The 27,876-nt window shown below is 55.1% G+C and overlaps 1 protein-coding gene and 1 long non-coding RNA gene across 2 annotated transcripts in view; both read right to left on the reverse strand.

Annotated features, from left to right (window-relative positions):
• Nucleotides 1-4,601: 4,601 nt before the first annotated feature.
• LOC308199456 lies at nt 4,602-7,808 on the reverse strand. The gene is made up of 2 exons (XR_013954664.1): nt 6,939-7,808; nt 4,602-5,412 (listed from the first exon to the last, which is right to left on the reverse strand). It is a non-coding gene; the product is annotated as an uncharacterized lncRNA (long non-coding RNA).
• A 6,621-nt stretch (nt 7,809-14,429) lies between these two features.
• Nucleotides 14,430-27,876, reverse strand: part of LMX1A (LIM homeobox transcription factor 1 alpha) — a 38,326-nt gene continuing 24,879 nt past the window's right edge. Inside the window, exons 5-11 of the mRNA XM_080601624.1 lie at nt 26,163-26,332; nt 25,984-26,061; nt 25,836-25,905; nt 25,559-25,729; nt 23,230-25,192; nt 17,427-17,540; nt 14,430-14,781 (exon numbers count right to left, since the gene is read on the reverse strand). Of these exons, the coding sequence (XP_080457750.1) occupies nt 25,032-25,192; nt 25,559-25,729; nt 25,836-25,905; nt 25,984-26,061; nt 26,163-26,332 (650 nt within the window). The 3' untranslated portion in view covers nt 14,430-14,781; nt 17,427-17,540; nt 23,230-25,031. The remainder of the gene's footprint in view (nt 14,782-17,426; nt 17,541-23,229; nt 25,193-25,558; nt 25,730-25,835; nt 25,906-25,983; nt 26,062-26,162; nt 26,333-27,876) is intronic.

Below are 27,876 nucleotides of genomic sequence, written 5' to 3' on the forward strand. Positions count from 1 at the left end.
AAGCCTTTCCCGGAGCAGAGCCCTCCCACCAGTGGCACCAGTGCTGCCAAATGCGATCCCAGTGCAGGGGAACCATCCCCTGGGCTCGTCCCCACCGTGGCCACCAGGACCAACCCTGCCTGCAGTTATTCATAATACCCCCCCGCCCCAGTTATTCGTAATCCCTCCGAAATAACCGAGTGGTTTGGAGGCATTAAAGTTACGGTCGGCAGTAAACCCTGTGTCTGTTTGCCGGGGAATTTAATATTACTGCGGGAAGTTTCGCCTATAAAAGGTGATTGTTATGTTTTCTCCAGTTCACCGGGAGTCTATAACTTACGGCCGCCATAAACGGGAGTGGGTCTCGCCAGCCAGCCCATCACTCTTTGGAGTCACTCTGCTTTGTAGTAAAATATTTTTTATTTGCAGGCAGAGCCCCCGGGGCGGGCAGGGGACGGAGCTGTCCCCATGTCCCTGCCCTGCTGGCACCGTGGGGACCTCCTGGGGTGTCACAGCGGGTGTGGGAGTCTGGAAAAAATAAATAAATAAAATGACCCAGCCTGGAGGCAGGATCTACTGGGAACGCGTGCACTCCACCTTTTAATTATTGCTAATGAGGTTGAGTTTTAATAGCTTTAGAGGGGGGATTGTGTTCAGGAGCAGGATAATGAAGCAGCAGAGCTGCTGTTGGGTGCGGCGAGGAAAAAGGGGCTGAAGGTGTGGGGTGGAGGAGGAGGAGGGTGGGGAGGAAGGAGCCTGGGTGGGCACAGCCGCGGGTGGCGGTGACAAGCCGAGGTCTCCGTGCCTTGCCCTGGGTGCTGGAGGGCTGGGAGCCACCTCCGTGCTCACCGTTCCCTGCAGGCCACCAAAACGCTTCATTTGACCCCAAAAATCATCTCCGTTAGCAAGCGGCCACCGCTGGCCCCAGCAAGGGCAAGGGAGCCCAGAGGTGCTGCGAGATCCCAGCTAATTAAAAATGCAAATGAAAGCCGGAGCCGCAAGCCTGCTATCGCCGTCACAAGGTGCAAATTACAGGAGCGGCGCCTGGGCAGCGCGGCAGCTTCTCCTCTCGAGGCACGTCCCCGTCCTGCCGGGTCAGTCTGTCCTCCCCTTAAACCTCCAGAGCAGGCAAGGGGTGGCAGAAAGAAGGGGGAAAAAAAATAAAGATTTTTTTTTTAAAATAAGTTTTCCTGCTGTGATTTTTCTTTGTTTTCTTCCTAGATCCCGGGGGGTGTTTTCTGGGGCCGTGGGTGGCATGGCGAGGGGGCGAGGGGCCCGGGCAGGGGTTGCCTGTCCCATTTGGGGACATTTTGGGGACATTTGGAAGCAGCCAGGCGATGATCCCGCTCGCTCACTGACTCAGCTCCAGCATGTCTCCCTCGTCCTGCTGCTAATTAGGCTCCAGCCTCTAATCTCGTTAATAAGCTTCCAGTCGCATAGAAGGAAAAGGGAAAACCAGAAGAGTGAAGGCAAGGAGCCTGTTCTACCTTCAACGCATGGCTAATTCCTGTTAAAATATTTAACCTGTTACTGCAGCAGCATCCCGGTGGGTGATCCAGGCAGGACACCCAGCTTGGTGCATCCCACCCGTGCCCTACAGAGGCTGCATCTTGGCAGCAGCCCCACAAGGGGCAGAAACACCCCTGGGGTGAGATGAGCATTGCAGGAGTGCCCACATTGACACACCTACGCACTTAGAGACAGGTGGAAGTGTCTTAAGCAAAGTTAATTAGGCTCTTTTTTGGGGCATATTGATGGAGACAGCCCTATTAGGCACTAAGGAGATGCGTGTGCCCTGCTCCCACAGAAAACCCCATTTAAATACACGGATACGCAGCTGTCACCCCGGCTTTACCCAGCACTAGGGCTCACACTGTACAAACTTATAGGGTTTTTCCTGATAGGGTTTTTCCCTGTAGGGTTTTTCTTTGTAGGGTTTTTCCTTGTAGGGTTTTTCCTTCCTCCTCTGAGGATCCTGACGTGCGCTGGAAGGGACAAAACCAGGGGCTGGCGAGCAGGGTTGAGGCTGATGGTGGCTGAAGGCTGCTGGGGAGCCTCCTGGGGGACCTCCGCTGCGCACGGCCAGGTGGGGAGGACCCCAGGGCGTACCTGTCCGGCTCGATCAGGGCCTCTTCCCGTCTGCTGAGTGTCCTCTGAAGGTCACCGGGGCTGTCCCTGCCCTTGGGCGCTCTCCCGGCTGTGCGGACGCTGCCTTTTGTCGGAGGCGGTAGTGGCGTGTGGCTGCAGCCCTGGCTCTTCCTCCCGCTCCTCGCTCCTTGGTGGGCTCGCTGCCACCCCGGGCTGCTGCTCCAGGAGGGGGGACGCGCCCCAGCAGCAGCACGGGATTTTCGCCTGGCTTCCTAAAGGCGTCCCCGTGCAGCAGGACCACCTCCCAGCACCACCCTTCTCACCCCTTGGGTCCCAGCGGCCAGAGGGAGGAGGATCAGGATGGGGCTCAGCAGGTCAGGAGCCAGGTCCTAGGGCTGGTGGTGGCAGGATGTGACCCCTTTGCCCACCCCTGGGTTTTTGGGGACCCTCCTGGTTTTGGGGGAGCCCCCATCCCGCCGGGCTCGATCAGGACCCCCCAGCTCGCGCGCTCACGTGCCGTCGTTATTTTACGAGGCCACCGCGGTGGGTTTTTTATGCGATTAGCCACCGAGATGAACGTTAATTAGTTTCCAATTGCCATAAAGTACCCCACTGACAGAAAGATTAGTGAAACCCGCTAACGGCCGCGGAGGCTCGTGCAGAAATTGGGAAGGGGTGGGAGGAAATGGGGCGCGGGGCTGCTTTTTGTGCAGGGGGGCAGCGAGGCCCTGCGGGACCCCCACTGGGGAAGGGGTGAGCGCATGGTGATGCTTTTAAACATTTCCCCCTCTTCCAAAAAAAAAAAGGAACAAATGCAACCAGCAGCAGCCCCTGCCTGAGCCAGTGCAACCGAGGGGGCTGCAGCTCTGCCCCCCCCCCCCCCAGCCCTCCACGTGATGCCCATGGAAGGGAATCACAAATGACATTTCATTAACGGCTTGAATAAAGCTGTTTTTCCCTCTTTTCCACGATGCCCAAAAGCAATCGTAAGCCTCAACCTCCCCCCCCCCCCCCCCCCCCCCCCCCCAGGGAGCAAAACGGGGCTGGAGGGCCTGGGGGGGGGGGGTGTCTTTTGGGGGCGGGGGAGATCTGCCCCCCCCCGGTCCTACCTGGCTTTTGGGACAGGGTGATGCAAAGGGCGGGAGGCAGTGGGGGAAGAGGGGGGGGTGTGCCCCAAAAGAGCACCTGAGCAGCACGGCGAGGCCACCCCAAGTGCCACCGCTGTCCCCTGTGTGACAGCGAGCGGGCTGGGAGCTGATGGCCCTTGTCACCCGGCTCTGTCTCTGCCAGGAGCATGGGGACACCACGCCGTCATGATAGCCCCAGTGCCACCACGCTCCCCTGGGGACCTCGCCTGCCCCGAGGCCACGCATGGGGGACAGCATCCCTTCCTCACCCCCACGGGCTGCCCCAACCCCATTGACAACAGGGGACATGAGGATGTGACAGTGCCCGGGGATGTGGGGCAGGAGGATGCCCAAACGCTTCTGGGACACTTCCCGGGAGGGGAAGCAGGGGTTTAACACCAGATCTGGAGCTCTTCGTCTCCACGGGATGCAGCGGGTGGCCGGGGGGCACCGGGGAGGTGGCAGGAGCAGGGAGAAGGCTGCCTTGCCCCTGGTGGTGGGCGCGCAGCTGGGCACCGCTCGGCGTCCCCCGCTGCGCCCCTTCCCTCGGGTGAGCCACGGCCAGCTGAGACCTGGGGCAGGGGGTGCGGGGTGGGCATCCTATGGGGTCCTCCTGCAGCACCCCAAACAGCCAGGATGAGGTCTGCGAGGCCACCAGCATGGATTTCTGCTGGCCATGCTCTGCCCTGGCGCGGGGGGGTAGGCGGGGGCCCCTGTCAGGGCGAGCGCTGCCTTCCCCACGCGCGCCGCTGATGTTATTCGGCCGGACAGAGGGATGTCTGCCCGAATCATTTTCAACGCTATTCCATATTCATAACGGGCTAAATATAGGGGAGCAAAGTGGGACCTGGCGGGCAAAAAACCCTCCCCGTGGTCAGCGCGGATGACTTCGCCGCCGAGACGAGATGCCAGCGCCAGCCCCGCCGGCCCCGCGGGCACGGGGAGCCGAAATCCCGCTGCCGCCAGCACCGGGAGGTTTGGGGCCCCTGCTGCCCGTGGCCAGATCCGGAGGACGTCTCAGCCGACCGAGGCATCGCGATGGGCAGGAATCTGCCACACAGCCCGGGAGGGGTCCGGCAGCCCCCAGCCATGTTCTTCATTAAGCGAGAAGGTTAATGATTGCAATTATGTAAAAGGCAGGCGGCTAAATGGGTATAAATAAAGCTTTTTCTTGGATGCGGTGTGGGGGCTGTGGGGCTGCCATGGGGAAATGGCCTCCTTGGGATGTAGCTGAGGCTGTCCCTGGTGTGATCCACACCAAGAAGCAGCAGCACAAAGTCAAAACTGGCCCCATGCCGTGGAGGGAGGCACCAGCACCCTGCTGCTTCTCAGGGGCCCGTGTAAAAACTGGTGCCCGCCGTACATAGCAAAAGCCATGAATAACATCAAGCCCGGCCAACAGCACTGTAACTTTTAAATACAATTTATTATGCCCTAAATCTTCTGGTATCCCGCACAAAGGCGCCCCCTGCCCTGATGCTGCGGGGCACGGGGACGCGGGCCCTGGGCAGAACATCCCACAGAGCCACCCAGCTCCCCCCAAAGGCAGCTCTCAGCAGCCCTCCCTGCAGCCTCCAGCCTTATCCTGCCAAAGGGACAAAGAGAGGCGGAAAAAATCAGAGGGGGTTTCTATTCTGGGGGTTGATTTAACATATTTTGGGCATCTGGTGTTAGGACAGCGAAGCATGTCCCCTTCCAGCACAAATAAATCAGCGCTTGCATTGGGCTGGCTTAGCATGGATTTTTTTCACGGGATGCCAAACAAGAAAGGTCCAGGAGGTCGTGAGTGTGTGTGGCAAGCTCTCTCAAGCCAAAACACGCAAATTCAGGCACAAATGCCTAAACCTGTGCAGACAGGCAGGTAAGGGACCAGCAGCAGCACTGAGCACAGCTGCTGGAAACAGCTCGCTGCTGGTGGAGAGGTTTGGGGATCAGTCCCAGCTGGTGGCCAGGGAAGCTTTTCTGCCTCCTTTAACCAAATTGCCACTCACTGGCAGCGGGTGGCTCCCAGTTCAGGGCTGGGAAAGCCGCTGATATGGCTGGGAGGAGATCCGGTGTCTCAGACCGCTGCCACGGGGCCATCAGGCTGGCATCGGGTGCCACGGCACCTGCAGGGGCACGGGATGGTGTCAGCAGGGGGAAAGCGGTGCTGCCCCATGGGGAACCTTGACATCCTTCAGCAGTTTTCCCCTTGTGAGAAACTCAGCAATATCATTTCCTTGAAAAAAAAAAGAAAAAAAAAAAAACACGTGTTCTGTGACTCATGGAAAAGGCAAGATAAAGCGCAGCCCCCCCCCCACCCCCCCAGTTGAATAGATATGTGGCTATTTTAATAGATGGGGTTAATAAATAAACCTTGTCGAGATTTTTCAAGTTTTCATTCATTTTTGATAGAGGGAAATTATTTCCTTTTCTCCATCAATAAAAAAAAAAAAAAACAACACCAGCCCAGCAGGTCAGGAGACAGCCCGATGCCCCCAGCACCACCCAGCCCTGGTACCCAAAGCCCTGTTCCAGCCCCAACGCCCGGAGCTGGGGCACGCAGTAAGAGCAGCTTCTGTTGGAAACCAGCCCCAGAAACACTTCGACCCTAAAAGCCCCAACCCCGTTAATATTGTTTCCTATTAATTAACCCACGCAGTTCTTGAAAATAAGCATTTTAAGCCCGTGTGTGGCTTTCCTGGCAGGTTGCCCCCTGATTTGGGAGAGCTCGGTCTCACCCCAAGCCCAAGAGGCCCCTCGAGAGCACGGGGGCACCGCAGCTCAGCAGAGACCCTGCTCCGGGACGGGGGCCTCTGCAATGCCTTTCAGTTCACCTTTAGGGTAGATACATTTAGTAACTCGTCTTAATATTGATGCCCTCCTTGCGCACTCACCGCAGAAGGACTCTCGGCCCTCGGCCAGCGTAATTATATGTTCAATATTAACAGTCCTCATCCGTCAAAGCTCCCTGGCACCCTGCAGAGAGCTCCACTGCCCTCGAACCCCAGCAAACCCCATGGAGGATGGCAGGAGAAGGCAATGACTCCCTCTTGAGAGCATCTTCCAGTGTTGGTTTAGGGCTTAGCCCTGCTGAGGAGCGAAACACAAGAAGGTGCCACAAGAAGGTGCCTGCAGAAAGGTTTGTTTTCACTCCATTCAGTGGCCTCATCCCACCTGATGGACCAAGGGAGCACCAAGGTGACCAGGCCAACGGGACTGGTGATGGCCACAAGACCTGAGCAAGGAGGTCATGGCAGCTAGAGATCTTCACCGTCAGTGCCAGCCCCACAGCCACCAGCAGCAAGGCATGGCCAGGACGGGGAAACAAGGCGGGACCCCCGACCCGTGGCAGAGGGGCTGGGGCAGGCATGGGGTGGGTGTGCTGCATGGCCGCCTCCGTGGGGATGGTGAGGTGAGATAAAAAGAGCTTTTTTCTGGCTGATTCTTTGTGCTCCGAGGGCTTTCTTCCCTCTGGGTAAGCAAGAAGTGTGCCTCTTTTCCTCGCTATTATTAAAAAGTCAGGGCTAAAAATCCCTTTGGGAGAGCAGGAAGGCAGATAATATCCCCCGCTCCTCCCGACCTCATTTCCCTCCTCGCTTTGCAAGGTTATTGCGACTACCCCTGGCAGTAGCTGCCTGGCACAATATACTCCTTCCTGTCCAAAAAATAAATAAATAAAAAATTCCACCAAGCACCCCCTCAAAGCACTAAACTCCCACCCCATTCCTCCTCTGCAAGAACAAGCAGCTAAAAGCAGTTTACTCTCCTCCAGCATTGCAGACATCTTTCCCTGGGGCTGAGAAGCCGTGTGACGAACTCCAGCAGCAGAGGGGAATATTCTTTTTTTTCCTGCTGCCTGTAAAATACCCCCAGACACAGGCTTTGCCACCCAAGCTCGGCCAGGCCGGACCACAAGGATGGAGCCTGTGAGAGGGGGGCTGCATCGAGCAACCTCCTGCTTTTGGCTAGTGGCTTATACTTGATGCAGATCTGGGGCTGGGATGTGGAAATCCCCAGGCTGGCAGTGGGTTGTGCGTGGCTCCAGCTACCTCTAGTGGAAAGCAGACAGAAGCGGCTGCCCTCGGCCGCATGGCTTGCGCATGAAGGACCTCATTTATTTATCTACTCCACCTGGCTTTGCAGCCACCTAATTTGAAGCCTCCTTGCAATTTTTTGGCTGCGAGACACACTTGAACCATCGCTCTCGGTGCAAGGGGAGATGTGCGTTATAAAATCCCACAGCCATCTAGCTTGGAAAAGACACTCAGGGTCACCCAAGTCCAACCATAAGCCAAGTCCCACCACTAACCCATGGCCCCCAGTGCCACGTTCCACACTTCTCTTGAGCATCTCCAGGGGTGGGGACTCCCCCACTGCCTCCAGTGCTTCACCACCCTCTAAGCACAGCAACTGCCCTGATTTTGGGTGGCCTTTCTCCTCCAGCAGTGCCAGGACCTGCTCATTCCCCATGGGTGCAGAAGCTCCATGTCATTATAGACCTCAAGATCCAAAGAAGAGCCACTCTTGGCAGCCCCAGCAGCTCGGGCATCCTCTTGGCAGGGTTTTCCTGAGCAGCCAGAAGGTTTTGCAAGCCCACAAGGAGCATCCCCAGGGCCATTTCCACATGGCATGGGTGGGTCGGTCCCACGAGGTCTGGCGGGGCTCAGAGGTCCCGCGAGGTCTGACAGCTGCTCATTGCAACATGGCTGTAAAGGGGGGAAAATGCTATTTCGTGGGGAATTCATCTGAAACCCAAACCAGTGCAATTATGCCCCAGTTTCAGTGCTCCCTGAAAAGTGCTGAAAAAAATGGTTAACAAGCTCAAAGTGTCAGGGACAAGTGGGGCTGATGGGAAGGATTAGACGCTAATGAGAGCCATCTTCGAACGCATCCATCATGCCGCTTTCATGAGTTTCTTAATGCGGTGGGAACTCTGCCACGGCTGGATCCCTTTTATTTAAAGCAGAGATAAAAAGCCGGGGAAGCATTAATATTAATTAAGGCACAGACATTTGCAGAAACTTTCCTTACCCCACGTCACACCCAACTCTCAGTCCCACTCCAGCGAGCAACCAGATTTTTTTTTTTTTATTTTCCAGAAAGGGCTGAATCGCTCAGCAGAATTTATGAGCCTTTGTCACTCGTGCTGTGACTTTTCTCCCGAAGGGCAGGAAGCAAAGACCACGCCAGATGAGAGCTGCTCGCAGCCCAGCCCTCTGTCCCGCGGCGCCTTGCGCATGTTTCCATTTCTCTGGAGATCCCCCAGGGAATTTCTGCAAAGGGGAAAAAAATAAATAAAACCACCCCTGCCGCAGGAATAAGCTCTCGATGTTCAAAAAGGGAGAAACCGGGGAAGTTTAAAGGCAGTGCCTTTGGTTTGTGCTCCTGGCCTGGGGAGATGCAGGGGGAGCTCCGGGTTTGGGGACAGCGCAGCTGGGCTGAGCCCTGGGCTGCTGGCACTGGGGCCACCAGGGGAGAGCTGATGGGGGAAGGAGAGGGGGAAGAGAAGCTGCCTCTCTGTGAGAGCACCCCAAAACCTGTGCTGCCCCTGCAGACTGTCTGCATCAAGCTTTTCCCTGCTTGAGAGAGGAACAGGAGTCAAGCACTGAGCTCAGCAGGGGTTCCTCCACCCTCAGGTGTCCGTGTTTTCCTGTGCTGTGTTTTTAAGACCACAAGCCTTGAACAGCTTCATTTTTCTAATGGGAAGCTCCTGCGAGACGGGAGCTTTAAATTCGAGGGGTTTTAATGCCACTACAAGCCTCTGCTGCACTGTGTGCCTTACCTCCAGCTGCAGAAGTTTCTGGGCCTTTCCTTTCTTATTGAAAACACGCAGGAGGACTTGTGCAATGCAGGGGAAGGATTACACACAGGAGGCTGAAACCGGGCTTGCCCAATCTGGAGGCAATCCATGCAAAATCCGTCACAGGAAAGAATGGGGCTGGGAAGCGGAGAGCTTCAAGGTCTCCTTCCCTGATGGTGAGGTGGAGCGGATGCTGCTGCTTGGAGCATCTCTGTTTGGTGTCATGGGGGATGCGACCCCCATGGGAAGCAAGAACAGGCCCTGAGAGCTGGGCAGCAAGGGGGGACAAACCAGGACTGAGCTGCCCTATAAAAGCAGTCCCATTGCTTAAAAGAAAAAAAAAAAAAAGAAGAAAAAAAAAGAAAAGTAAAAGTAAAGAAAAAAGAAAGAAAAAAGAAAAAAGAAAAAAGAAAAAAGAAAAAAGAAAAAAGAAAAAAGAAAAAAGAAAAAAGAAAAAAGAAAAAAGAAAAAAGAAAAAAGAAAAAAGAAAAAAGAAAAAAGAAAAAAGAAAAAAGAAAAAGGAAGGAAGGAAGGAAGGAAGGAAGGAAGGAAGGAAGGAAGGAAGGAAGGAAGGAAGGGAAGGAAGGAAGGAAGGAAGGAAGGAAGGAAGGAAGAAAATTTAAAAAAAAAAAAAAGGAAAGAAAAATAGAGAAAGAAAGAAAAATAAATAAATAACAAAAAGAAAAAAAAGAGCAAGATCCGGCCCTGGGCTCGGCCACCAGAGGAGGCTGCAGCCCGCGCTGCCGAGCAGGGACCCGATCCCCGACCTTGCTGCTGCCCCGTCCCCAATCCTTTGGGCAAATGTGCGGCGCTCCCGCTGGGATTCCCTTCCTTTGGCTGCCGGGAAAGCTGGATAAAGGTGCCTTACTTCGCCTCTTCGGTGAGCCAAATTTGAGCAGAGATGCTTGCCTTCTGCCGGCCATTCCGGAGTAGAACAGGAACACACACAGCCAAAATCACATTTCTCAATATATATATAATTTGTTTTTCCTGCAAAAAAAGGCCTTGCTAAGTATTGATTAGAAGTTGCAGCTCTCTGGGGTGGGGAGGGGGTCCCCTTCCCTCCCTCTTTAAACTCCTTTCATCTGCATTGGATCCTGGAGGGGGCTGGTGCAGCCAAAAGGACGGAGCGGGGATGACCACCGGGACCCCTGCACCCTTCGCACAGAGCGGGGCGCCGGCACGGACGTGATTAATTAGCAGCACGGCGAACATGTGTCGGCCTCCACATCTGCCCCCCGACAGCAGGGCGCCGTAGGCGAGGTGTCACCGCTTTCCTGCTCACCTCCTTCCCCGACGTGATCGGCTGCGACATCCGCGCCAGCTGCTCCGGGAGGCGAAACGCTGCCCGGTCCCTGCCCGGCACCCCTTGTCACTGCGTGGCTGCGTGGAAAAGCAAAGCCACCAGCTTTTGCACAGCCACCTCTGGGCTTTTGCATCACGCCCATGTCCCCTTCCATGGGCGGAGAAGGAAACTGTGCTTGCCTGCCAGCTCTGGGTTAGTGGCAGCATCATTTCTTCCTTCGTCTAAGCATAAAGTCAGAGTGTTAACTTTGGAAGGGACAAAAACACGGGGCCTGGCTGAGCACGAGCAGCACGGTGCCCGTGCTAACACGGTCAGCATTTCACAGGATAGGAGCACCCAAATGCTGCTGCAATGCTCCAGCTTCGGGACCGAGCCCCCCATGCGGTGATGGGGCAGCCACCACACGGCGCCACCCATGGGTACCCCCTGAGGGTGCCAAGACAAGGGGAGCAGAGTGCTCCCACCCTATGTGGGCAGCAGGGCCAGCAGCAGCAACCCCACAGCATGGTTTGCAAGTCTTTGAGTGTCGGAGGAGTTTGGCAACTCACTGTTTGCTGCATGAGTGATTAATGTAAATGCTAACAGCGTGCCGGGGCCGATCGGCTCAGCAAGGCAGTTTGCAGTTGCTGTTGGATGGGGTGGGACAAAGAAAAGCCTTGGGAGACTTTTAGACCCTGCTTCCACGAGGTGGCCGGTGCACGCTGTGCTGCGCTGCCCTCTGGCACCGAGCAGGCTTTGCGTCCTTAAGAAGTCCCCTTCTTCCCCAGGCAGACCTGGGGCAGGAAAGCCTGCAGCTCAGCACCATCTCCCAGCCTTCAGAGCCAGCCCTGCCTGCAGAACGTCTTCCTCTGAGCTTCATGAGCGAGGATCAGCTCCCCGGTACGGGCCCTGCCCGCTGCAGAAGCCCTGCTCGCGCCTCTCCCCATCACCTGTCCGTTCCCACAAAACTTGTAGGAACTTAATTATCTCTGAGACCTCTCCCACCGCCAGAGCGGGCCAGGAGTGTTCATGAGATAACGAAGGGGGTGGACAGGCAGTGTGTGGCAGCATCTCCTCCACAAGCAAGGTCAAAGCCAGCCCCCCCTGCCCACGAAGCCCTGTGCCAAAATCGGGAGCAAGGGCAGGGGGACCCTTCATGGAGCCACAAGTGGGAATTGGGGTGAGGACGAGGCGAGGGATGCTGGTGCCGGCCGTCAAGCAGCGGGCCAGTAATAACCAGTAATAACCTCATTATGAGGCTGGAGATGCCAGGAGAGAGAGAGGGGGGCAAGGGGAGGGGGGGGGCAGATGCCGTCCTTCTGCCGCCCGCGTGCCACCAGCAGCTTGCGGAGCCAGCGAGTTGTCAGCGCGTCTCCTGCCTCTCACCTTGCTTCTCATTAGCTCCCCGCCGTGCTGCCGTGCAGGCAGATGGGGCAGGGCTCGTGTCCGCCTGCCGCCGCCGTGCTGGGGGGGTGCAGGGGGTGCCAGCTTCTGCACCGCTCCCCCTTAGTGCTGCCGCATCCCGGGCACCGCCGCGGGATGGAGAGGGGCACCACGGGTGGAGGGGGAGCTGGAAACAGGGTGCTCGAAGCACCCAGGCAGCTTCAGCCAGCTTGGGGGCCAGGTCATGCCCTAGGATTTGAGGACATCCCCCTGGGACTCAGATTTGGGAGGCCGGAGCGTTTTCCTACAAGTTGTTTTGGGGGCTGAGGGTGCTTTAGGGTAGTCCCAAACCCCTGCCACATGCAGGGTGCTTATTGCCAGAGCAAGGCAGAGACATCCTCTGAGGACAGCTGCCCCCAAAAGGCACGAGGGGGGCTGAAGAGGAACTTGAGCCAGGCCAGGAAGCACCAGCAAGGACCAAGCCAGAGGGACGCAGGGCTGGACAGGCAGCAGCAGGAGGCTGGGCTCTCACCCACTAACTCCCCAGACCCCATCTCCAGGAAAGCAGGCCCAAGATACCACCCCAGTGTCCTGCACGCCTCCTGCCTCCCCGAGGGGAGAGATGTCTCTCCACAAGAAGAAAGCAAAGCAGGGGCCCCTGCACCTTCCCATCATGAACAATTCCTCCAGGCTGGGTGAATACTCCCAGCCAGAGGGGTTGTCCGTCAGGACAACACAGAAGTGCAGGGGCTCCCAGGTTCATTGCTTCGTTATCGTCTCCAGCAGACCACAGCCTCCAGGAGCAGCCCCAGCAGGGGTGCTTTCTGCTCCCTTCTTCCCTCCAGGGTCACCGTCCCTGGAGGCTGCTGACACCAGGGCTGGTCCCAGCAGCTCGCTGTGCCAAGCAGTCAGAATTTCCACAAATTTGGGGCAGAACGGGACATTTTTGCACCTTTTGTCAGTGCAGTTCTGTGATGCGAGGGAAGGAGATTTGAAGGCATGCGGTACCTGCGCTCAGCAGAGGGGGTGCGGGTGTGTGTGCAGGCGTACAGAGCTATTAATTAAAACTGCTCGGTCAGATGCTATAGAGAGATTAGTTGTCACATTGTGTTAATGGCAAGCTTGGCAACACCGCGAGAAGGGGCAGGACTGCCCGCCGTCCCCTCAGCTGTTCAAGTGCCGCGTTTATACCCAGCCAGAATGACTAATTGGCAGGTTTTGTCCAACAGAAGCCCCCTCGTTATCGGGAAGAGATCAGCTCCTTAATGAAGGAGAGGGAGGAATGGGATGGACGGGCAGCGACCGCCAAGGCAGAGACCCCACGTGTGGGGACAGCTGTGGTCCCATCTTCGAGGTGACAGCACATGGGGAGGCTGGAAATGCCCAGCACCATGAGCTCCCTGAGCCCCTCAGCCTAGGGGGTGAGCAGAGTGCAGGAGAGCCCTCATTCTGTGGTTAAACCTCCTCAGCTTCATTCCCTGACTCATTTTTCCTACTACAAGGAGGAAGGGAGCATAAAAAAGGCTGGGGGAAAGCTCCCAAACAGCAGCACGGGGGGAGCATTGCTGCCTTGGTCACACAGAGGGCTCTGCCAAGCTCCGTGCCTGGGACATGGATTTTGTTGGACACGGATATCAGTGAAGCAGCAAAGCCCAGAGATGTTTGCTATTAGCACAGCAGCCTCCAGAAAGCTCAACTGCAGCGGACAACTTTATGGTTTTTCTTTGTGGCACAAGGTTTAGCAGTGACCTTCGGTGGGAAGCAGCCTCTCCCCCAGGCAAAACAGCACAGCTCTATGGCAAAGCTGAAATTTCTGCACAGTTTTAGAGTAGCTGTTCAGCTTGACATGATTTGAGCTTCAAACCACGGCCAGGTGGAGTCACTTCAGCCCACATCTGAGCTCAGTTACTGCTGCCCAGCTTGGTCCCTTGAAGGGAGCTCAGTTACATCTGCTCTCCTGCCATCAGGAGCCCCAGCTGGTTCACAGCCATGACTGAGACACCCACCTCACCCAGCTCCCAGGCTGGCTGTGTATGAAGATGAGGAAGAAGAGGTCACCACCAGCACCACTTGGCTCCCTAAGGCCTAGAGGTGTTATGTGGATGGGGCAATACTAGGGATGCAAGAGTGCCCAAAGCACTGGTGTCATCCACACCTTCAAACAGCCTGGCCCTAAGCAGTTTTTAGGAGGTACCTGAATAATGCCTATACAGCATCCTGCAAGGCATTTCTCTTGGCCCCATGGTCTATTTGCAGGTTACCAATCATCTTGGTGTAATTACTTGGCACTACTCTAAGACAATTCACAAAAATAATCCAAACCTCATCCCTATACTTCTCCTCTCCTCTGTTAACCTCCTTTATTCTACCTGTCCTATTTTAACATCACATTGACCTTAATAGCCCCAAGCAAGGAAAACATTAGATCAAGGGAAAAAAAAATCAAACAAGATGTTGAACCCAAACTTTTATTTTGTCCTGCCCTCTCCACCACTCAGCCATGCAGCCACCTCCTGCGCAGCAGTTACCTGTCACAGAAGACACTTTGTTCATGCACTGGAGGCCAAGTTCCAATCACTGAATGTAATAGGGGAAGATGAGTGATAGATTGACAATTAATTTCCATGTTCCCACTAGTAACATTGATTTTAGGGCATTCAGCCTTTACAAGTCTCTGAACGCAAGGGAAAACTTGGCTCTGATCTTTTCTGTAGAGGTCAAAAGGGTGCTCAGATCTTATGGGAGCTCAGCTGCTCAAATACCCTTCAGGGTTTTGACTCATGCCCCACTCACACGAATCTAGGACATGCCTCTGGGATTGCATTAGCTCAGGAAGAACCTACTGAGATGTTTGTGTGGGCACATCCCTGGTGCCACTTGAACACTCAGAGCTTTCTTGAGCCCATCTGCTTGGTTCCTCAGACTCACTGTCCTCCAGACTTGTTGGATGTGTGCTTAATTTGCAGCTATTTTACCACAACTCATCTTCTACACAAATCCACTGTCTCAAGACTGAACAACTTCTCAAAGATTTTCATTTCAGCATAGACACGCAGGTCCTCCTTCCACCATACCTTTTTAAAGCAAGGACCCAAGGCGGGAGACCAGCTTGCTTTGGACAGAAAGGCAGGTTGAACCTAGCAACAAAGAGAAGAAAAATGTCAAATCCACCTCGGATCCCTTCTTGGAGTGAAGCCCATGGCATCCAACACAAGCTGCTGTGCTCACCCACCTGCTCGCCACCCCACGAGGTCTTCAGGGATGCTCCTTTGCTCCCTACCCCAGGCTGCCCAGTCCTGCTCCATCCCTTGCTCCCCACCCCTCCTCCGTGCCCTGCCATCGAACAATGCCTGCCCTAAGAAACCACCCTGTATAAGCAGGCGAGCAACTGCAACAAAGCAGCCCTGCTATGCGCGGCATCCCCGCTCGCCAGCCAAGCCGGGAGATTCACCTGTGCGGCCCAGACAGTGAAGGATTGTTTGGAGCAAAACACTGTGCAATCAAGTGGAGATAGCAGAAGCAACGGGGTCAGGCAGGCTGCCTGGGGCATCTTTCATCTCCAGCGTGGGGAGGTGGGGTGTAAATCGTGCACCGACCGGGGCCGGGGCAGGCTGAAAGGCAGCCTTGTTCTGCCAGCTATCTGCCATCTCTCTGATGTCACACGTCGCATTCGGGCAGCTCACTTCAAAGGGCCCTTTCTCTTTCGGGTTTGGAGTTTGCTGTTTGGGGGGATGATAGCCTGGCTTTCCCAAAAAAGCATTTTGCTGTGCAATAAAAAAAAAAAGCTTGAAGAGCAGCCACCCAAGTTAACCCAGCTCAAGCAGGGTTGGGACAAGTGATGGGAAACCAAGGTGTCCCACTCTCCTGCTCAAGCTCTCTAAAAGCAGCAGAAGATTGGGACTGGTGCGGGACCAAATTTGCCTCCCCGAGCACTACACGGGGCTCCCCTGAACCAGCATCCACCAAACACTTGCCACCAGGGATCTGTGTGGCCTGACTCCTGCCAGCCACACAGGTCCACTTTTGTCTAGGGTTTCTAGGGCAACTTCAACCCTACCATTGAACCACATCAAATACCACCTTGGCATACTAACCCAAAGCAAGAGGGTGACAGCACACACCTCTGCAGCTCTTGCTGGGTGCCTGGAGGCACATCCTACAGGCAGGAGGCCAAAATATCAACCATGCCTTGGCCACACAAGACACGACATCTTGCTGGGCTGCAGCCTCTTGTTGAATGATGGTGTCGCTGCCAAGCTACACAAATTTGTCCAAGGCTGTGCAGCAGAAAGATGGCATTTCAAAAGACTAATAAGACTGGATGCAAGTTACCTGCTGGGAGAACGTGTGTCTCATTAAGCAAAACCTCGAGAAACCCAAAGAGAAGATACTCAGAGGAACTATGGGAGAAAGACTCAGAATAAAAAAAAAGAAATTGCTTTTGGCCAAAGTATGCAAAAATTCACAAACCCTCCACTAAGTAATGGGTGACATCTGCCTTTTTTTTTTTAATGGAGACTGGCAAATGCTGTTTCAAACTTTCCACATCTGGGTCAACTGGAAACTATCCCATGTAGTAAATATCTTCTGCACATGCTATGCTTCCAGGATTTAGAAGCTAAAAAGACAAGCTCGAATGTGGGATCAAAGAGGAGTGGGATGTGTGCTTGTACCCACAGGGGCCCAGAGATCCTGGAGAGAAGCAGCTTAAGCTGCAGCACCATGTGGTTACCCACATCAGCCCCACTACTGCCAGGGCATAGAGGAATTCAGGACACCAGGGTTTCCTCCTCACAAAACTGATATTGGTTTTAATGGCAGTAATAGGGGAAGGTACATCAAAACTCAACTAAAAGATCCAGTATAAGAAAAAAATCACACACTGATACACCAGCCCACTGACCCTTACTCATGGTGCCTGGACCACAGCATCCCTCGAGCAACCCAAGCCTGCCTGAGGGATAACTGATGGCAGGTCTCACCTCTAAGCGATGCTCTAATCCTAGCCATCAGACCGCATGGACAGCGGCCCCCAAGGGTGCCTCCAACCACACCAACCTCTGCCCAAACCCAGATGCCTCCCTTGGAGGTTCAGGTTCCTCCTGCACCCTGGGGACCTCCAGCTCCATCATCAGTGCCTCACCCCATGGGGAAAGGGGACAAAATTCACCTACAGAGAGGTGAATTCACCTACACATAGGCTCTTTTGAGACCCTGTGGAGGACAATACCGGAATCCCCGGAGGTCATTTCTTCACACTGACAGCTTGGAGAGAGGCAGAGGCACCACCCTCCATACCGGCACTGCAAGCAGCAGCCTTTGCTCCCCAAACCGAGTGCCTGCGAGAGGATTTAAGGGACTGGCAGAATTTACTGGCAGGTATTAAAAGTTCACTAGGGCTATAATAGCAATCTGTCAGCCCACTGCTAATCCTTCTTGACAGAAACTTTATAAGAAGCTGAAGTGTGTTAAATAGTCCTGCAGTCTGAGCAGAGTGAGTTTGAGGAGGGCGGTTTGAAGCCACGTCTGCTTTTCCTTGGACCCCTGACCAAGAGCCTGAGGGGCAGGTCAGGGTTTGACTCTCACTTGCAAAAGCTGCTGCTTCCCTGCAGGAGAAGGAGCAGGGACCTTGAGAAGGCGACCACGCCACCCAGGCAGCAGCACCCCAAGCACCCCAGGGGCACGGAGGCGGCGATGCTCCTCGCCACACAATAGCGGCTCTGTGCGCTCACCTGGGAGGTGGGGAGGACTCGCGGGGACCGTCCGATGCACCTGCGCTCACCTTGGAGTCAGGAATGTGAGCAATTCACATCTGCAAATCCTGGGAAACCCATTAGCAATGAAACTGGATCCGCTCACCCCGCGAGGGAAATCTGCCTGGGTCCGTGGTGCAGGCCTGTGGTTTAAAGGGGGGGGTTATCAGCTGGGTATCACTGAGCCCTGGGTTGGGGCTATGGCACACAGCCGGGACACCAGTTTGTGTTGTCCCGGGAAAAACATCTTTGACAGCCCCTCCTTGGATGGCCGAGCTGTTACCAGCAGCACACAGTTCCTGTCCACCTCTGAAATAAAGGGATGACTTCAGGTGCACAGCAGGACATGTTAGGGACCAGCAGCTGAGGTGCCACCTCCAGCGGGTCCCTGCACCAGCAGTGCTGCAGACACATCGCAGGAGCAAGTTCGTGTTGGCACTGCTCTGAGTGCTCCCCGCAGTCAGTTTGCCCTGGAGCAGATGGCAAAGTTTCATCACCATCCCTACATTTCACTGCTGTTTCCCACAGACTTCCTGAGCCTTTTGCCTTATAGCTGAGCTCCATCACCAACACATCCCATGGAACAGACAGCCCCACCAGGATCAGCTATTAGGGTGGCTTAAGATACCTGCAGAGAAAGAAGCTTGCACATCCCTGCCCCATTGTGGCCAGGTCTCCTGACAGAGGGAAGGAAGGAGCCAACCACAGACTCATGGGTCTCAGCTCAGCTGTCCGAAATTCACGGGTTCCTCAGGCAGAGAATCCTGCTGGCCAGCAGGATGCAGTGGCACAGCGAGCAGCCCAGCTGGGGAGCTGGATCTCCCAGTGCATCCCGAGTGTGACACTGGTACCAGTGTTCTCCAGTTAATTCCCCACGCCCAGCAAGGGCTGTGCTCACACTGAGACCTCCCAAAGAGGAGAGAAGCAGAGGACGTTAATAGAGCTCTTTATCACCCCTTTGTGCAGGACCTACAGAAACCTGGGTTTTTACTTTACCAAAACTTGCAGAAATCAGTTGACAGCTACAAGAACTATTTGGGCAAGGAAGTGAAAGACCAGGCCACAAGTTTTGAGCAAAATCACAGCATGGTTTGGGTTGGAAGAGACCTTAAAGCCCACCCAGTCCCAGCCCCTGCCATGGGCAGGGACACCTCCCACCAGCCCAGGCTGCCCCCAGCCTCACCCAGCCTGGCCCTGGGCACTGCCAGGGATGGGGCAGCCACAGCTCCTCTGGGCAGCCTGTTCAATGCCTCACTACCCTTATAATGAGGGATTTCTTTCTAAGAAGAACAGAAAAGCAGGAAACCTGCTGGGGAAGAAATCTACCACCAACCTTGCCAGGATGCAGAGTGGGACCTGCAACAGCAGCTAGGAGTGCATGTCCCAGGGGGGCTGTGGTGAGCACAAGCCCCCACAGCAGCATGGATTCAGGCAGGAGGAATGGATGGAAAACAGGTCATCCACTGCGTGGAGGGAGCCCAGTGACTGAAGCACCCCAAACAAACCCCAGGGGAGCTCACGAAGTGGCATGTCATTTATTTTTCCAAGCCCTCCTTCTCCCTAGCACTGTCATCATCTTCCCCGGGCACAGAGCTGTTCCCAAGTAACCAGATCCCCCCCAGCCACAAAGCACCTACTGTACTCACCCCGATGCTATCGGCAGGGGCTGGCCCCATGCACGCGATCAGGCAGCACCTATAAGCTCAGGTGGCCTGGGGCTGCAGGGTGGATTCAGGCTCTTTCCTCCCCAGCACAGCTGCTTTGGGCCATCACAGGGATGCCCAGAAGTGCAGCATCCCTGCCGCTTATCGGTATTTCCTCGGGGAGCCTTTTCCCAGCACAGCCACAGGCATTTGTCAGCTCCTTGTCTGCTCCTGGCTGGAGGTGAGCTGCTCCTACCAACAGCAGGTTTTTGTTCAAGGAGAGGGAAAAATAAGCAAGTCAGGGAAACAGCTGTTAAACTGCAGGAATAATCAATTAAGAGGCAATTTCATCATCTCAAATAAGCTCGCTTGCACTTTAAAGCTTTCTGGAGCAAGTGATTAGCCTCTAATTGATGGGAATTGGAAAGCCCAGGGAAGAGGCAAGGCAGCCCAGTTTTTACAGCCATTTCTGGGGCACCATGGGGATTGTGGGTCCCACCACCCCACAATGCCTCTGAGGACAGCACCCACCTTTGGGCTTCATGGGTCCAACCCCTTGCCAGGCTCACTGAAGAATTTCTCTGGATTCTGTGCCCCCTCCCCATCTCACCCCTGGGTAACCCAGCTGGGAGTGGAAAAGCCATGGCATACAGAATCAGGGCCATTTCTCATACCTGAGTTTTGGATTAAAACAGCCTCTCAGATGGAAACCAGACTTCCACTGAGGCCAATCTTGCCTCACATCCAGGATGAGGGGACATGCCCTACAGTGGGGACACCACCCCACGTCACCCCTGCTGCTCCAGCAAGGAGGCAGCCTCAGGAAAGGACCTGGGGATGCATTTACTGATTGCCTTTGCTTCTGTCCTTTAACCACCACGCCCAGGGCTTCTCCAGCTCCCCTCACAGGGGGTCTGTGCCCCAGCCCCCAGCACCGTGGGGTGCTGCTGGCCCTGCCTGCAGCAGCTCTCCTGCTGGCAGCCCCGGGATGTCACCGCTCCTTCCTCACCCCTCCGCCTACTCCGGGAGGAGACCACGCAGCCAGCAGGCTGTTACAGCTTCTGGCAGGCTCCAGCTGATCCTTTTGGAAGGAGTTTCACTGGTCTCCTCTTCCCATGCTCCTTGGGGGCTCTCCAGTTACCTCCCAAATACCTCCATGTTCCCAACCACAGAGCCAAGCCCTTCAACACTGGGACACCAGCACGAGGTTGTCAGGACAACATAGCCAGCCACCCAAGGCACAGGCATTACGCTACATCTTTACTTCCATGACCTCATGCTATATTTTCCATACGGTCCCTGCCTCACTCAGCAAACGGGTGGTTTTTCGCTATTTTCCATATCCTCCTCCTGCGCACAGCCTCGGGGCCCTCCATGCTCACATATTATTGAGTTGTGTTGAGCACAGACTTGTTTCCTCACAGATGCTCATTGGGAAAACAAAGATAAGCCGGAGGCTCCTAGGATACCTCACTTCACAGCCCCTCTCCTGAGCAGATATTATTGCATTTATACTGCGAGGAACAGAGCACAAGGAGAGCTGGAGCTGTTGGGGGCCAGCCACTTTCACAGCATCAATCTGAGATGCCAAAGATACTCTGCAGAACACCGAGCCTGCCCGGGCTTTCCACAAGTCGTAATTAAGATTGGTAAATAAAGGGTCATTGGTTCTTTACCCCCACATGAAGCCACCAAGCGGGTAAGGACACCAGGGCACTGCCTACTGGGGCTTGCCACCAGCTCCCCATCTCTGTGCCGCAGGGTCTGTCAGCGTTATGATGCTCCCTGCCCTCTGGCAGGGATTTTCTCTACCCCCAGACTGTGATCCAACCTCTGAGCATCCTCCTGAATGAGCCCCCTGTTCACGGGGTCACCGCAGGAGAAACCTGATCTCCCTCCAACGCAGCAGCTCGGAGGGCCCAGGGCGCTGGGAAGCTGCTGTTCTTCACCAAAAGAGCCGTCAGTATTTGATCACTTGGAGTGTTTTGACACGGCTTTTGGTTGGATACACTCATCCTCAGTCTCTGAACTTATACATGTCAGCCTCCACGTCAGCATCCAGGAGGTGTACAGCTGACGAGATAACCTTTCCATGACCAACACCCTGCCACTGGAGGAACGGAGACAGGAATTTGGTCTGATCTCCAGCAAGATAAGAAACGACAATTCACCTTTTTACGCCTGAAGGGCTTTTCCTGCCTTTCCATTGCAACTCTTTACTATTTCATACAAGATTTTTTTTAAAGGAACTGATGCATATGAGCAGTGGAAGAAAGCAACTTAGCAAAGGCAAGCCTCAGACCTGGCCAGCTGGCGCTACCTGGGATCCTGCTCACACATCTACCATAAGGCCGAGGCACTCATCCTCAGTGGTTTGAGCCACATCATGTGTCACAAGACAAGCATTTTCTGATGGCAGGTGACATCTTTTGCCCAGAACAGCATCACTAGAGATATCAGACATCTGGCAAGCGATTTCACTCTGGAAAGGTGACAGGAGCAACCAAAGCTTTGCCTTTTCCCCCCAGAAAAGCACCATTTGCCACCTCCCAGGTTTGCTTTCAGGGAAAGACCCTCATCTACAAGGTCATATCCTTCCAGGCAGGTTTCTTCCTCCTGTGCCTGCACACTGCAGGTTGCCTACAAAGACCTGGAAATACCACCCAGGTGCAAATGCGACCAGTATTGGCCAAGTCCATTTTGAGTTTCTTTGCAGTCTGCATCTGCCCCAGGATCCCATCCCATCCATTCACAAAGAGCAAGTTAATTAACATAATATCACTCAGAGCTAGCTCGTTCCTGCCTATCAGTATCATCTAATCAGTGTCCTCAACTGAAAAGCAATCTCTGGCTTGATCTTGGCCACCGAGCAGTGCCTGAACAGAGAGGGCTTTGTTCACTGAGCCACTAGAGATACGAAGGCTGGCTCCCAACCCCTTCCTGCCATTGCCCTTGCCCTGGAGAGCAAGGTAGAGCCTGCTTTTTTTTTTTTATGTCAGACCTTGCTCTTTTCTCCCTGGGTTTGACAAGAAGCTGTCATTCACCCCAGGGAATCGCTCCGTGGGCTGAGAGGTGGCTCGGGCACAGAGCACAGGCATCCAGCCCAGGATCCAACAACCCACAAGAAGTCATTTGCCACAGCATCTCCATCCTTCACCTCAGGAGACAATACTCAGATGGCTTTGCTTTGGCAGGATCACTCCACATGCTGAAATAAGGCACAGCAGAGCATCACACCCAGATGAGAGGAGGACTCGTGGGCATTGCACCATTACCACAAGGACTGTGCCAAGCACAGGCCAACTGCAGAAAAGGGCAGGTTTAAGACCATGAACTCTGCTAATTTTGCTAGATGACATCCTGCCCACTTCCGCAATACCAATCCTTCCCCCAAAATACACATATCCACTCTCTATATAATCATTTTATAAAAGTATATGCACACACTAAGATACTGTTATTATATTGTCATTATATCATTGCAAGACTTTAAAAGAAGTAGTCAACCAGCCTGTGTGACATGGGTTTTATTGGGGGGGGGGGGGGGCGTATTTTGGAGGAAGTAATCTCATAAGTATAAATTGATAGGTGGGCTGACAGAAAGGCAGACTGATGGAGGTGAATATTTTTCAAATAGGAGATAGCTGTGGGTGGGGAAGACAACCCTTTTATCTTTAAACCTTTTTTTTCTAAGAAAAAACTTAAAACAGTGTTTTAGGAAACATGAAAGTGAGGAGAATTTTTAAAGCAATTTTAATGATCATTAATGAAAATATCCATTTTTTTCTATTGCAAACCCAGCTGGTGTTAATCCAGCCATTAGCTACACCTGGATCCTACAAATTAGACTCATGCTGGCTTCACAGCCCACAGCAGCTCCTCCACACCAGCCATACTCCATCCTCCCCCAAATCCTTTTCCCCATGTGGAGCACATCCTCACCTTTATCCCACAGCAAGTACCATCCTCACCCTGACACTCTCTGCCCCACTAGCACCACCCAGACTTTCCCCAAGACCACCAAGCAACAGAGAAACCCCAAGCAATAATTTCCCAACCCACGCATACCAGCAAAGTCCAACCACCTTCCTAGAGCAGGAAGATGGAGCAGGGACCCCATCCCCACATCCAATTCCCTCTCAGAAAGAGCAGGGCTTTAGAAACACAGATCTTGCCCACAAGCACCTACCTTGCCGTCCTTCACAAGACCTCAAATCAGGCCATGCAACTTCCTAGGGCACATCTTCTCACCTCCTCCCAAACCCAGGCAGCCTGTGAGTCCTGTTTTTATAGGTTTTTGCTCTCCCTTCTGTAACACCTTCACCTGGTGACTCACTAATTACATCCCAAATGAGCAAGCCAGTCCAGCTGGGATATCTCTGCTGGAGAAGACCTCACAGTTCAATACAGCTCACTTAATTCTCCATGGAAAGCCTTCTCCTACATGCTCGATATTTGTCCCGTTTCCCTTTCATGTGCTCCAGCCTCATGTTAGAGGCAGCACAGGCCAGAGAATGGCTCATAGGTTTGTAATCAAAACGTTATTGTCAAGAGAAAACAAAGCCTGTGCAGTGATTAAAAATTAGTTGTTAATTCAGTGGGCACCAGTGAGATTTGTGTCACCTTCCACAGCCACCCACCTCTGTCCATCGGTCACAAAGGATCCTCCAAAGTCAATTTAGTGCCAAACCAGAGAGTATTTGATATCTAAAACCTGATGAGCAGAAGCTTTCCCATATGGGTGTTGGGTCTTGCCATACCCAACACCTCGCTGACCTGGGAGATTATCCAAACCCATTCCCTCCCGAGTTGATGGAACACATAAGAAGAGACCAGGCATGTTTGGTGTTTTTTTTTTCAGAGTTATTTTTTTTTTTTTAATTTCACCTTGCTACGCGATTCCTGTCGGTGCGTCAGCACCTCCCGCCGGACCGGCCGCCTCCGGGCCCCGCTACATTCAGTGTCAGGTCGTATGGGGGCCACGTGCCGGCGTTTTGAGCCTCACGGTCACTTGCACGTCTTTACAGGCGGTCACTTACATCGTTTGGGAACAGCAGCACAAAAGGACACAACGCATGGAAACGAGAGGGGGATGAGGTGAGGGTCGGCTGAGAGCTCAGCCTGGAGGAGAACTTGGAGAGGTGGACCCGCACGTGGGGTGGGAGGCGCAGGGCTCCTTCCTCCTTCAGACAAGGGGTGGCGGTGTGGGCTGGTGGCTCCTGGAGCCAGGACAGCACCTCACACCTCTCCAGCACCTGTATCTGAGGGTTTGGGATGGGTCGCTGGTTGGGGAGAGAGTTGGGGATGTCCCCTGGCTCCAGCACCGACCTCCCGGCCACCGTGAGTAGCAAGGACGGGATGTGGCCACCTCACTGTCCCCACCGACCTGCTGGCGGAGGAGCTGGTCCCTGCCGTGGGGTTCAAAAGCAGTGGGGCAACCTGAGAGCACCAAAAATAACCGGCCCCAAAACCCAGACCTACCGCCTTACACGAGCCGGTGTTCCTGCCCTGCCACCGGGCTTTTGCAACCTAAACGTGACGTTTATAAAAAGTAAATTATCTCATCTCATAACTTAAGTGCATCGAGCATTTCCTTAAATATGGTTCGCGCTGAAAATAAAGTTACTTTTGCTGTACAGTAAATTTCTGATAGACTTAGGAATAAACTTTGTGGGTACAACAACCCGGCGGGTGCGCCCGTGCGAGACGCCACCACGTGCGGCCGCATGGCTCCGCTCACGCGCACGTGCCCACACACACAAACACACACACACAGCCTTGTCCCGCTGCAGGGGGGGACGTCTCTAGCTTTCTATATTCGCGTGGGAATTTGAAAACCAACCCGCCAGCTGCCAAACCCACTCCTGCCCCTAACCCTAGGATTTCCTAAGAGAAACGTGAAACTACGCAACCCAAAACTCGCTGGGTCCCTGGGCATCCCGAGCTACAAAACGCCGCGTGCCGGCCTCCCGTCGCGGGGCTCCGCTGCGCTCAGGAGGTGAAGTAGGAGCTCTGCATGGAGTAGAGGTGGTCGATGGGGTTCCCCACCCGCGCCTGCAGCGGCCCCGCATCTGCCGTGGCGAGGAAGCAGTCGCCCAGGTTGCTCAGTGAGGTATCGTCGCTGTCCATGTCGTGGAAGAGGGGCTCAGCACCTGGGGAAGCAGGAAAGGAGCAGTGTTGGAGGGATGCTGTGTGCTGCTGCAGATCCTAGAGCACTGTATCTCCTCTTCCACCATGTCCCTGAGAGCCCACTGAGGTGGTTTGGGGATGCTGGCACACCTCAGGGAAGAGGGTGCTGTAAATCATATGGGGTGGCACCATTGGAGAGGTGGTGGCACCACCAGGGAGGATGTGGCCTTGATGCCACCCACTTCTGCAGTGTAAGGATTTAGGGGAGCAGGGGCTGCCGCCTGCCCAGAACTTGCTGCACCCCCATCACGCAGCCCTCATTTTGACAAAGAAAGGGCAAGAAAAAAGCCCCGGTGGGGTTGCAGACATGCTCCTTTCTGCAGCCTTACCGTAGGGGTGCATGTGGTCTCCAGGCATCTGTGGTGGGGTGAGCCCTTGCCGGAAGGGGTCGGAGCTGTAGACGCCCTGCTCCATGCCCAGGAGCTGCTGGGGGGGGGGCAGAGCGGTGTAGGGGTTCATGAGCCCCTCCAGCCCCCCGCTGCCTCCGCCGTTGGGCTGGGCTGGAAGACAAGAACGAGCCATCAGAGAGGCTTTTTTTTGGGGGGAGGCTTGGGAAGCCCGGATAGGGCATTTGGGGGGGGGTGGGAGATGTGGAGAGCTGGGTACCTGAGCTCAGGCGCTGTGTGTTTTGCTGGTCCTGCTGCTGCTGCTGCTGCCTCCTGGCCAGCTTCTTCATCTGGGCGAGAAGAAGGGGAAAAAGCAGGGGGTGGTGGCACAGCCACAGGAGGGGTTGGGAGGGGGCCCCAGCACCCACCTTTGCTCTCTGGTTCTGGAACCAGACCTGCACCACGCGGACGCTCAGACCCGTCTCAGCCGCCAGCGTCTCCCGCACCTAGAGGGAGGGAGGACAACATCTCAGCAGGCCTCACACAGCTTTGGGGGAGACTTTAGGAGGGGGCAGAGCCCTTGCCCAGCCTCCAGGCCACCCCGTACCTTCCTGCAGGGCTTGGAGGAGACCTCGAAGGACGCCTTGAACGCCCTCCGCTGCTGCGTGGTCAGGATGGTGCGGGGCCGCTTGGGCCGCTTGTGGTCCTTCCCCTCCTCGGCTCCCTTCCCTGAGGCCGGGCCCATTTTGCAGATGCTGTCTTCATCATCACTTTTGCCTTGGGGGAGGGGGTTTAAAAAAAAAAAGGACCAAGAGTGAGGTCTTGTTATCCTCCTTGTTATCCTCCTCACCCACCTTGGCACCGCCACAGCGATGGCCTTGCTCACTGAACTGGCACGGAGGGTGCAGTGCAGGCTGGCCGGCACGCATCCTTCCCTCTCACAAGCCGTAAATCACTCAGAGCCCTTTCCAGAAAGCTCACTCTGTCTGGTAATTGCTACCGAAGCTGTGTTTGAGGCCACGCAATGCACAGCAGGTTGCAAGGCTGAGCTTGGCCTAGGTCCCATTTCGGGGCTGCCGTGTCCCCGGGATGGACAGGGTGGATGCGGGGCAGGAGGGGGCAGTGCTGCCTGCGGAGGAGCGGGGATGCTCTCCAGTCACGGCTGTTTTCTGGGACGTCTCCTGGGCTCAGCATCTGGGGACACCCTGCTCATGGTGACACAGCAAGGCGTCCCCAAAAACACCCGCTCGGCACGCGGTGCTACCCCGGAGCAGTGAGGAGGGATGCTGCTCCTGTGGGCATGCCGTCTGCGTCTGCCGTCCTGTGGGCAGCTCCCAGCATCAGGGGTGTTTCAGCAGCCTTTTCGGACCCAGACACGAGTTGCCACGAGCTGAGTTTAATTTTGGTGGAGGGGAAGAGGTTTTATGAATGTTGGGAGGAGAGGCATGCGCTGGTGGAGGCACTGAGGTGCCTGGTTTGGGGTGCCCAGCCAAATACCCCCCCAGTCCAGGATGCAATGAGCTCAGCTGGGGGAGCCAGAGCCTCTCCAGATCAAGCAAATGATGCCCAAAACCCCATCACCATGCTCTGGGAAGGAGGAAAACCCACTCCAAGCATCCCCCCCCCCCCCTCCTCGCCATCCCCCCCAACACCTGCTCCCCAAATCCCTCCGTGTGTCAAAGAAGAAGTGGAGCCGGATTTGGCGGGGTATTACTTTTAATTAACTCTCCCTTTCAAGCCTTCACCCGAACGAGGGGGGGAAATTAATGACTGTCTGGGGCTGCCCCTGACGTCACCCGGGAAGGGGCCGGGGCGGGGGACATTGTGCGTGCCCCCAGCCCGACCCGCCGGCACGGGGGGGCCAGCGCGGCCGCAGCGGGGCCAGGACATTCCTCGCCTGGGAGGATTTAGGGAGAGGAGAAACGTTAGGACGCTTTTAATTGGAAACCGGGGTCCTCTTTCAGAGGGGCTTGTTTGCTTAGGCTGGGCCGGGAGGGGGGGGCTCGGGGGAGGCAGTAATTGAAGCGAGGGTTGGGGAGATTACGGGCAACATATGGCTGGCTTTTTATCGGCGCTTTCTCATAAAGTGGCCTTTGGTGTGCGTGGAGGCTGGGGGAGGGAGGCAGGGGGGGCCGGGAGAGGCTGGAGGCTGACATCGCTGGTGGAGGGCAGCCGGGGCTGGCACCCCAGCAGGGACACACAGATATGTTGGGGGACACGGGGTGCAGGGGGCAAAGCCATGGCTCTGGATGTGCACCTGGACCAGGGGTGCTGGGGTTTTTCTCTGGGTTCCCCACCAGCCAAGGGGTTGCGCTGCCCTT

The sequence above is a fragment of the Anser brachyrhynchus genome (assembly GCF_964034855.1).
Source record: "Anser brachyrhynchus genome assembly, chromosome: 8".
Taxonomy (NCBI): Eukaryota; Metazoa; Chordata; class Aves; order Anseriformes; family Anatidae; genus Anser; species Anser brachyrhynchus.